The following is an 11,360-nucleotide window of genomic DNA, read 5'->3' on the forward strand; positions in this document are numbered from 1 at the left end:
CATCTGGAAGACAGCAAGGAGGGGAAGCACATGCAGCCAGCCAGGAGGTGCTCAGGAGAACAATTTTCCTGGTGGTTACATGGAGTGATGTATTCCTGCCAGGCTCTGGTGATTACACTTCAAATGAGAGGACTTGATATAGCTGCCCACAAGCACAGGGTAGCTACATTTTAGGGCATGGAAGGCCCCTTTGAGACCTGTTATGCCACTCATCAGTAAGCTATATCAAAAGAAACTTCTGTCTAGTTATTATCAGTCATCGTCTGTATCTGCTGTAGTGACAAGTGAGCAAAGGACTTTTCAACCTCTGCATTGTGATGAACATTTCTTCTGAAAATGAGTTAAGTCAGGGAATTCCCATAGCATGAAGCAGGGCAGGTGAGTAATACACATCTTTAACAACTGTCCTGCCATCTGTGGCACCATAAAACCAGCCAGAGTTTGGCACAGTTGGTGGCACTGGAACTTTTTATTTCTTACTGTGTGAAACAATGAGAATCTCCCATGGGCTTCCTGACCCAGCCTCAGGGTTGATAATGTAAAACCTAGTAAAATGAAGTTATTCCCTGCTCTGATTTTGCCTGGAATTAGTAAAATAGGCAAGAAAACATGGAGAGAAAATACATGCTATAAAGAGGGAAAGAAAGAGAGAGGGCAGTCAATGTTACCTCCAGAGTCTGTAGACACTTTCTGACTTTCTGTTTTTGTTCTGCATTTGTAGTGCATGTGTCCTGGGTCTCCACCAGGCCCCTTGGGGCTACAATAGCCTGTGTTACCAGCGTAGCAATGGCTTGGAGGTGAAGACTGAAACTTTCATTCCCATATGTGGGGAAGCTGTGCCGAGGGTTGCACTTTTCCCTTGCCCTTCCAGATGCCATGGCTCTGTTGCCAGACAATATTAAGGTTTCTGGGTCTTTGTTTCTACAAAATGCACTCTATTTTAATTTGACAGAGAGAACAAATTAAGCCTTTTTTCCCTAACCTGCCCAAGGTTGATGGTGAAATGTACAGTAGGTCATGGAGCCAGCAGCAGTCTGTGCACTGCTTCTGTTCTCGGCATTTCTGAGCATGCACTTGGAAAACAGGACCAAATGTTCAACAGCAGTTTTGCAATCAACTAGATAACAATAAATCCCATACTGAAAACTGAGAGAGTCCAGCTAGTGATTAAATAAAGGCTTTCCACACAACTTGTCACAGGGTGCGAAGCAGGAATAGGTGTGTGTGTGGGGGGAAGCTGGCAGTTCAAAGTTTGGGGAGTGCTTTTCCACTTCTTATAAGAGGCTCAGAGGGCTGAAATAACAGGCAAAGAATCTGAGCTAATTCTGCAGAAACCGCCATCCACCATGGGGAGGACTGGCCAGCAAACACCCCTTGCTCTTCTCTGCCTAGCAGCCGTGCTGTGTAATGCTGATGACTCATGTCTGAGTAGGTGAGGGTGAACCTCGTTCCCCACCAGCCCTATGGACCTTCAGTCTGCAGAGATGCCTCTGAAGTCTGCTGAACATGCGCTCCCTGAGGGGCGAAGGGTGGGGAGCATCCCCAGGCCGAACGCTGTAGCTTTACAATATGATTTTAGGTATGTGAAGTCAGTACAAAGCATGTTTCAGGTTTTTTTCTTCTGACGAAATAGTTTCAGGGTAGGCTGCTCAGTGCGCTCATGCCTGTTGTTGGTGACAGCCTGTGGTGCTGTGGGAAGTGCCCGAGCAGAGCGTGGGCACTAGGGTGCTCTTCCAGGGAAGCCCTGCTGCGTCCTGCATCCCACGTCCTGCAGGCTGTCATGGTGATGCTCCCTGAAGCAGAAGAGTATCTTGATGTAGCCTTGGGGTTTTGGGGTTTTGATTTCTGCTAAGAATGCATTTTAATCCCTTTCCAAGCTCAATTTGCTTCTCTCTCTCTCACACACACCCCCCCTTTTTTTTTTTTAATAAATATCTTGCACTTTTTTCCATTATTTTACAATCCTTTATATCTTCTGGGCTAGAAACCCAGCAAGTGTTGAGTATTTTTGACGTTATGTATTGGGTAAGGATTAGTCCAGGTGTCTCTTGGTGAGGGGTTTCTGCTCACTTTTCCCCTCAAGAAGTCTAAGACACGTCAGCATATGGGTTTTCTACGTTATTCCATAAATCAAAGGCAAGAAAGTTACAGTGCAGCTGTTTTACAGGAGTCAGATACCTGTGCACCGGGAGGTGCAATGGGCTCCCCAGTGCTGTTGTGAGACAGCAAAACTGAGCAATATAACTTGAAAAATCTGTCTCCCTCAGGGAGACGAGTGCCTCCTCCACTCCCCACAGCCCTTAGGGAGACCTGGTCAATGTTCCACAGAAACCTCCAGGTGTACATCAGCAGAATAAAACCAATTCAAACACATTTTTCCCATGAGGAGTGTTGTACAGTCTCCATCCATGGAGATTTTCAAGACCCAACTGGACAAAGCTACGAGCAACCTGGTCTGAGCTCAGCACTGATCCTGTTTTGAGCAGGAGCTTGGAGTAGAGACTTCCTGAGGTCCTTCCCAGCCTGAATTATCCCCTGATCCTGTGGTCATGTAAAAAAGCCATTCCAGGTGGAGATCAGGCTAACCAGTCTCCTCTTTCCAGTTCTTCTTAAAACTCATGGACTTATGTGTCCAATAAAGTATACTCTTTTCGGAAAGAAAACTCAAGATCTGTTTAGTAATAGCTGCACAACAGAAACTATGGGCTGTTAATTTTATTGTTTTACTGCACAGGAGAGATAAAGAGGTTACACAGGTTTTCTCGTCTCTACTTACCTTGGTGCTTTGTATTTTTCTGACAGATGTGCCAGACCTATTGTGTAGAAAAGGCAGGCTTTTCCTAAAAAACCCATCTTGTTGTCTCCTTTTTTGTTGTGTTTTATATCATGTCTGTCATAAAATTTTATTTTGCTAACTGAAGGTACACAAGCCCACAAGGATCCTTTAGTTTAAAAAAAAAAAAAAGCCAAACAGAAAAGCTGCTTAGAGTTGAATTTAAATGATGGGATTTGGGGAACATGTGCTTCAGTCAGTCTCTTTAAACAGAAGTATTTGTCTCTGAATACATTCTTGTGCACATGTCTATGTAAAAATAAACAATCTGAGAATAAGAGCCATGCCTATCCAACTATTGTCAGCGCTTTCCTTTCCTCATATTTATACAATTTTAAAATCCCTAAAACAGTGACAACCTTGCCAGCAATGCTAGTTTCCTTTTCCAGTTCATCCATCAGTAATTAATTCTCGGTTTAATATCTACCTAGGAGCAAGAACTGCCAGGAGCTGTTAGCCAGAGGAGTCGTCCTGAGTGGTTGGTACACCATCTACCCCTGGGACTGCCACGCCGGGGCTGTGCTCTGCAAGATGGACATGGACAAGGGCAGCTGGCTGGTAAGTGCCACCAGAGCAGAGGTGCGAGGCTGCCCTGGCCCCTGCAGGCATGCAGCTTCCTGCCCCTGCACAGGCCAGCAGCAAAAAGAGATCCAAAACATCTTGTTGGACATTGCAGGTTGGCTTTTTGACTGTGAAAATCTGTGGGTCTTTAAACTAGAACATTTAATATGTGAAGCATAAAACACAGCAATAAATATCACCCTCCATTTTTTTGGAAATAAATTGTATGAGGTTTTTTGGTTTCAGTTAAAGCCAAAAAAATCCCAGACTTTTATTTTATGCTGGCGCTGAAATGAGGAGTGTTAAAATTACAGAGTGAATTTCCAGGACTATGCATACATTGCTAAATTATCAAAATAAATATTGTCCTTAATCCTAATCACCATGCCATCATTTATTATGATTAATAGTTATTACTAACCCATAATCCAGAGGTGCAGGAGTATGGACTACTGCTCTATTTTATAGGATCCCTAGCAAATGCACACAAACAAACAACCTTTTCCCCAAAAGTGGACTCTGTTATTCCATCTGCTGTAGCCCACATGACGCTTGGAACAGCATTATGATAAAATGACCTCGTGTGAAAATCCCCCTGTCATTATTCACCTTGCACTGAAGATGCTCTAATTGTTTTAGACATAACTTTTCCTTCCCCTTCCCTATTAAGACCCATCTGCCTTCTGCCCTGGCAGGTTTTCCAGAGATGAGTGGATGGCTCTGTGGACTTTTTCTGAGACTGGGATTCATATAAAAAAGGCTTTGGGAGCCAGCTGACCAAATTCTGGCTCAGGAATGACAATATTCACATTCTGACATCAGAGGGTAAAGAAACTGCTAATGCATATTCCTAACACTGTTCTCACCCAGAGGCAGGAACCGAAAATTGGTCCAAATGCGACAGTTCCTCAGCAGAGCCTGGCCAGGGAGATATGGAAATGGCTGCATCCCCAGCTCCTTGCCTTCAAGCAGAGCCTTTGAGGGAGAAAATGGATGTGGCTGCTATTTTGGCTGACTTGGTGGGGATGGAGGGCAAGAGCCACAGCTGTACACAGTTAGTGAGCTGTGAATGACCCTGGCAGCAGCCAGAGCATTTTCCCTCTGCGTGTCCCATAGCATATCCCAATCCACTGCTTTACTCCAAGGCAAGAGGGACAAAAATAATGGAGGAAGGCCCTAATTTCAGAGGGAACAAGATAATCATAAATATGGAACACCAAAATAAATCATTACAAACAAAAGAAAAATGAAGATTTTACAAAACCTGATTTTTCCCCCAAAAAGTAATCAGCTTTTCCTGGAAGTCTAGAGGTGAGGCAGGAGACTCAGCTAACATCCAAGAACACTGATTTCAGTTGTGCTATGGACATTTAATGAGCTGAGGACTGGCCATGAACTAAACGGGGGTTAGGAATCTCTTCAGTAATAAATCAGAATTCCTAAAGGCCACAGAAACAGAAATACAGAATAAATAAAAAAAAAATCCAGCAAAGCACTGGCATAACGTGTCTATCAATGTGTCTGTAAATTGTTGTGATTAGGCAATAACGAGCTTCGCATTGACCGGAGAGACTCTGACAGCAAGCATCATTTTGCCTAATACATGTCATTCAGAATTTTAGGGGAGAATGAAAATCACAAACTGATCCTTGGAAACTTAAGCGGTGGCAATACAGGTAAGGAGGATCCAAGGGATAAACTGGAGCTTCCAGCAAGGCAGGGGTGATCTGCAGATGAAATGTTGTATTATATAGTGTCAAGACATGAAATGCTTTTTGCATCCTGCTAATGATCGTCTTGTGTATCCTGTAAGGGAACGCACAGGACCTTTCATGGGCTGGCACCGCCAGGGATGCTCAGAGCACAGGTAATAGAGCATCCAGCATAACCACAGAGCCCCGTGAAATACCACCCCAGAACATTACCGATGCCTCTGGGTTTACAAGTTCTCCTCAGACCAAAGTCACTAATCCTAAAGACTAAAAAGGCATAGCATAATTTAATAATACTCCCTAGAGATCTGTGAAGGCAAAGCTCTCACTCCATCAGGTATCCAGAATTAGTTGTACCCACTAAGCTTTCTATTTGCAAAGGGAAACTTTGATGCAGCAACACTTCACTGAAAAGGGACCTGGATATGGAATTTATTGGACACTTAAGATAGCAACTGATAGCTCTTTTCATGTCTGGGTTTTCTAGCACTTCAGACAGGACACTATCACAAAGTAGGTAACAGCAGCAAGAGACACAAGGCAGACCTAAATATCTTTGATCCCAGAGACCTTCCCACTAGTCCAAACCGCCTCCTCCACTCTCACTCAACAGGTCCTCACCACCCTTGGCTGGAGGAAGGGGAGGTGTGAGGGCAGGGACTTTGCCCCGCTGCAGAGGACTGCACATTCCTGGAAGGCCAGAGAGGACACGCAGGATGGACGGGCCATGGTGGTGAGGACAGGGCTCTAGTGACACACGGAAGTTGGAGTTTTAACAAGACTTGTTGGTTTTCTCCACAGGGGATTCATTGGTCAAACACAAAAACATGCCATTTTTGACCAAAGACAACAATGCATACGCTAACAACTGCGCTGCAACCTACAAAGGTGCCTAGTGGTACCACCAGTGCCACAACTCCAACCTCAAAGGCTTTTGCCACCATGGAGCTCATTACAGTTTTGCAGATGGCATCAACTGGCAGACAGGCAAAGGACACAAATACTCGTACCAGCTGTCGGAGATGAAATTCAGGCCGGCATAGACTGGCAGGAAGGCTGCGGTTTGTCTGTGGCTTTCAGGAAGTTTTTCAGTGACACAGCTTGTTACCATCAGAGCTGGATTTCAGCTGGATTTTAGCTCCATGCGGGACAATGGTCCAACTCCAGTAGCACTCAGTCCTTGGTCTTTACTCCCAGCTCAGGCTAAAGGAAAAGAAAAAGTCACCTTCTACAAGATGCATTTGTGCTGAAACAAGCAAAACTAAAATAAAGTAAATGTTTGATTAAAAACTTAGACTCTTCTGCATAACAAAGTCAGTCAGTAGTGCTACCAAGGCCACAATGAACATCAAATAAGCAAACAAAATACTGGACGGAGCGGGCCATTAGCCAGACCATTAACACCAAATCTGCACCTTTCCTCTCCAGGTGCAGCTCAACACTGTCACTCTAGAAGATACTATTAAACCAGCCTGAAAAGATTTACAATAGAGAAACTACAATAGAGTCCAGCACTGCAGGAAACCAGGGAAGCCCGTCCCTCAGCTCTCCTGAAAAAACAGCCCTTATTCTCCATATAAAATGTCCAGCATGTTTTTATGGCTTGTCTTGCACAACATCTGGAGGGAGCCAGAAAACTGGGACTGGGCTAACAGTTATGCTTGACATACAGCACTGCAGATAGCAGTGCCTGTTGTGGGAAATAGTTTCCCATTCTAAGCACTGCAGCTGCTTAACTCTGCGAAAGTCACTGGAGGCAAGTCAGGAGAGCATGAAAATCCCCCACTGGAGAGGAAGGAAGCAAATATTGTTATGCAGCAATCACTAAAAAATGGGACATTTGAGGCCTGAATGGGGATAATAGGAGAAGTATATGCAAAACCTTCACCAAGAACCAAATAATTCACCTCACGCAGGCATAACTTCCAGTTGTGTGACACTTGTCTGGTCCAACAACAGGCAAATTGTTGGAAAAATTATCCTGCTGTTTAGCTCTTGCCATCCTTGCCTGTTTGGTGTGAATACCGTCACCAGATGCCCCTGCAGTAAGAACCTCCTTGGCATGCATACCCTCACCAAATGCCCTTGCAGTAAGAGCCTCCTTTGCCCCTTTCCTGAGCACATTCCTCGTCCAACCAGTTGTGCCAGAATGAGCTGTCCCACCTATGTCTCCACTGCTCTGTACATGGGAAAATTAATATCAGCAAAGGAAAAGGGCTTGGGCATTGCCTTTCCACTCTTCAGGATTCATCTCAGCAAGGGAGGCTGCAGAGCAGCTTCTGCCTATCCTATAAATCACATCTCTGCCTGTCTTCCCTGCTCTCAGTGATGAACAGCTGCCAGACTTTCACAGATCAGAAGAGGTGTTACCAGAGATTATAAAATAAGTTAAAAATGGAATGCAGCAGGAAATATCTTGTCGAAGCAGAGGCTGATAAAGAGGCTGGTAGGAAAGAATGAAATCCTTTTTGGGTAGGCTGTCTCAATATATCACCATAAGGAGAATTAAGTAAAGGCTCCCCAACACCAGCTCCTAGAGGAAACCAAACAAATGCCAAACCGTATGTTCAGCAAGGGCATGCAGCTGGTGTGCAATAACTGATAGAGACCTGTCCTAATTGGCTCTTGAAATTAGGAAACCACTGTGCCCCAAAATCAGTGTATGGAAATGTGGGGAAGGAGCCCTTGGATGCAGGTTCAAAGTGGGTGCCCTGTGTTCATAATTCACTGCACTGCCTGGCTGCCCAGTGCTAAGACGTGCTACAGCCAGCACCAGCTACGAGAAAGGTTGGCTTTCCTCTGCGCAGCAGGAAGGGTCTGTGGGCACCAGTCAAGACCAGTGAAACCAGCAGTCTTTAGAAACTCTGCCAGTTACCTATGCCTTTTTGGAGCCTCAGGAACTCCTTGGAACTGGTTTTGTAGTAACAACAAGGGAAATGTGCAGCAGGGCTCTTAGCACTGAGGGGCTCGGGCACTCGAAGACGCCATATGGTCACAAAACCCAGAAGCAAAAAGGGAAAACCAAGGGACATCTTTTGAAAAAACTGCTATCTGAGCTTGGGCAAATATCCCCACCACAGATACTAAGACTGGGCTGAAGAAATTCTCCCTTGCAAATGTAAGCGTTCATAAAAAAAAACCCTGAAAACTTTGTCATTCGCATGTAGTGAAGAGCTATAAATAGCACAGTCCACAGAAGGCTAAGCCAGAAGAACTTCTTTCCTTGCTGCTTTGGATGATAACCTACCCTTGCAGGTTGACATCACTCCTTTCCCAGCAAGGCAAGTCTCCAAAGGGCATGGAAGCTCCCCTTGAGCACCTGCAAGAGTGCCAACTCTCAAGGAAGCTCTTATTTCACATCGCTTAATATCAGATCTCTCAGAGTTTACCTCCCAGCTCCCCAGAGCCAACTGTCTGCCCTTCTTGCAGCCTTAGGATTTGCATGGCAATGTCCTTAGGTTAGCACAAAGCAGAAGAATGCAATGAGTGGGGCTTGCTGCTTGTTGTTTTATGTACTTACAGCTCTTGCAGCTTTCCCCATCCTCTCTGCAAAGCTCTAGCATCCTGGTGGCAGCAAAGCCCCAGGACCCCACCAGGAGCTAGGATTTCACCTGCAATTTTGCATTAATCAGTGCTAAATCCCCTGTTGCACACAGTTATGACGGTCCCACATGAACTTTTTGAAGCTATTTGGTCATCTGGTTGTGCCTTCTGGTTTGATAAGCTTAATTTCTTGGGGATTTGCAGATCAGTTCAATTTTGGGGAATTTACTCTTGGCATTTATGGCTCCAGAGGTGAAGTGATGGGTCACAGTGTTCAGAGGTGCTCCCCATTCACCCAGTGTGCTTAAAATTCTTGTTTTCTCATCCCCAAAGTGATCTGGACTTTCGAGACTCACAGGAGACATTTCCCAGGGCTCAAGGGAGAATCTACATAGAAAAAAGAATTGCTGATGGTGTAAATGATTGTCCCTCTGCAATCTTCACTGGATCCTAGGATGAGGAAAAGCAATTAATGACATATTGATCACTGGTCCAATTTCAAAATCTACCCTCGGGGGCCTGACCTACTTTGGACTAAACTTGTTTATTGGCAGTTTTCCCCCTGCTTCCAAAAGTATCTGCATCCACAAGGACACCGCTGCTCTCCTCCAATGGAAGCGAGGTGACATCTCCAGGTGTCCCCCAGGCTGGATGGAGCCCACAGCTGGTAACACCTAAGGGGATGTATCACAGCTGCCTCCACAACATGCGTTCTCAGCCCAAACCAGAGCTGGCCACCCTGCTAATGGAGCAACTGGGAAAAGCTGGGCAAACCCATTCTTACTGGGTTTTTTTGGCAGGACAGATCTAGCCTGAAGCCCTTGAGAGACTGTAATGATGGGGTAATTTGCAAGGCCAGTAAATCACTCCAGCTTTTTGGAGTGATTTACCAAGGGAAACAGCTGAGGGCAGCAGCTTTTGCCTCCAGATAGTTGGAACAAGGTATTGCAGACATTTCCAGCCACAGAGCACGGGATATAAGGCACTGGGCAGGAGAAGGCTTCTCAGTGCTAGGGGCTGGCTCTTCTTCATCTCCACCTGCCCCATGGAGCAGACACAAGTCCATCCCAGATGGGCAGCACAGGCTGTACAGATGAGAGAAGAGGGGTGCATAAGTCCCCAGTCACCCGATAGCTGCCCTGCATAGACCTCTCCCTCCCTAGCAGCTCAGAGGCACCTGCTCATCCTTTTTCTTTTTCCTTCTGAAGGGCTGAAGAAAGAAGCTGCTCTCATTTTGCCCCAAGAGTTGCATGCACAGCGCTTGCCACAGATGAGATGATACTTTTTCCCGTGTAAAGCAAAACCAAAACTTGAATGCAACCAGTCTGATCACAATCCCTCTGACTTCCCTGCACTTCTATCAGATGGGGGCAGGAAAGTAAGGTGTGCATTTCCGTGCCAGAATTGGTTCTCAGGAACGACAATAATCACAACATCTACTGGATTATTATTTTATATGCATGCATATATTAACATGTGTAAGAATGCGTATATGAGTGTCTGTATGTATGGGCTATTTGGGGGACACAGAACTTAGGTGACAACCAAATACTTATCTCTCCCCTGCCTTCTCCCATTTGCTTAACGTTAAAGTAGGCTGTCATATATCATTGGAATTTGGGATGTTGGAGGGACCTCATGATAGAATTGAGTGCTTGAGGGGGAGCTATGTTCTGCCTCTGATATCCTGATAGCTGGGAAAGGCTCCAAGAAAACACAGTCTACTCTGAACTAGAATGCAACAATAAGGAGAAAAAATTTAAATTCTTCCCTCTGCTAAAATTCATAAAATTTATAGGCTCTGTGTCTGAAGGCAACATGGGAGTCAAACTTGATAAGTCAGTTTGGACCTCTAGTAATGCTGCCACAAATGAGCAGAGCACAGGGCACAGCAACAGCAAAGCAAAACGGAAATCCTGCTCACTATTGCAATGAACAAGGACTAGAGAAAAAAACAGGTGGGGAAAAAAAGATCAGACATGCTCTGCCTGCCTAACCTCTGGATACACAGAGTTTTAACTCCATATCAGTCATGGATCACGTATAAACTGAAACCTCTGTTTGAAGGGTTGCAAAGTGATGCTGGGCTGCCTGGAAGGCAAGAGCATTGGAGCATGACCCAGGCTGTGCAGCTTCTTTCTGCCAGTGGCCTCAGCTGACCTTGGGCTTTTCGACTCCCAGTGCCTCAGTTTTCCCATCTACACAGCAAGCTCTGCTCTTTGTAAAGGGCCACTAGCAGGCAGGATGAGGGGAGCTGTCTGCACTTAGCTAAACCTATGCTTTTGTTGGTTCATTTCCTCTAGAAATACAATATGGGAGGGGAAAGGCATCCCAAGTTTGCAGAGGATGGAGGCAAGGCAGGCTGGGGCAGCCGGGCAAGAACTTTCCCATCAGACTTGTGGAAAGTGGCTTATCTGGGAAACAGCTTGAGATCCAGCCAGAGTCCCCAACCTGAGAGCAGGCAGTGGGCAAGCGCAGAGGTGGAGCTTACACTGGGGGTTTTTGTTAGGTATAAAAGGCTTAGATGGGTCAATGCTAACCACAGCGCCTGGGACGTGGTGAGGGGAGCTGCGCAGAGAGCGGAGAGCAGTGCCGGCCGTGGGGAGGAGAGCACCAACCCTCCTGGCCCTACTCAGCCTAACAGCAACTATTTGTGATGCCCAGGACACCTGCCCAGGTGAGTGGGGCACAAATCCTACTGCCATCCCGCT

At 45.8% G+C, this 11,360-nt stretch overlaps 1 protein-coding gene and 1 pseudogene across 1 annotated transcript in view; both read left to right on the forward strand.

The window, feature by feature from the left end:
* The first annotated feature begins 364 nt into the window (after nucleotides 1–364).
* On the forward strand, nucleotides 365–6,149 carry LOC103915507 (annotated as a pseudogene).
* Nucleotides 6,150–10,681: 4,532 nt separating this feature from the next.
* Nucleotides 10,682–11,360, forward strand: part of LOC103915508 (ficolin-2-like) — a 7,032-nt gene continuing 6,353 nt past the window's right edge. Inside the window, 4 exon segments of the mRNA XM_009322341.1 lie at nucleotides 10,682–10,690; nucleotides 11,111–11,140; nucleotides 11,142–11,219; nucleotides 11,221–11,326. Of these exon segments, the coding sequence (XP_009320616.1) occupies nucleotides 10,682–10,690; nucleotides 11,111–11,140; nucleotides 11,142–11,219; nucleotides 11,221–11,326 (223 nt within the window).

Source organism: Pygoscelis adeliae, unplaced genomic scaffold (genome assembly GCF_000699105.1).
Source record: "Pygoscelis adeliae isolate BGI_AS28 unplaced genomic scaffold, ASM69910v1 Scaffold584, whole genome shotgun sequence".
Classification (NCBI taxonomy): Eukaryota; Metazoa; Chordata; class Aves; order Sphenisciformes; family Spheniscidae; genus Pygoscelis; species Pygoscelis adeliae.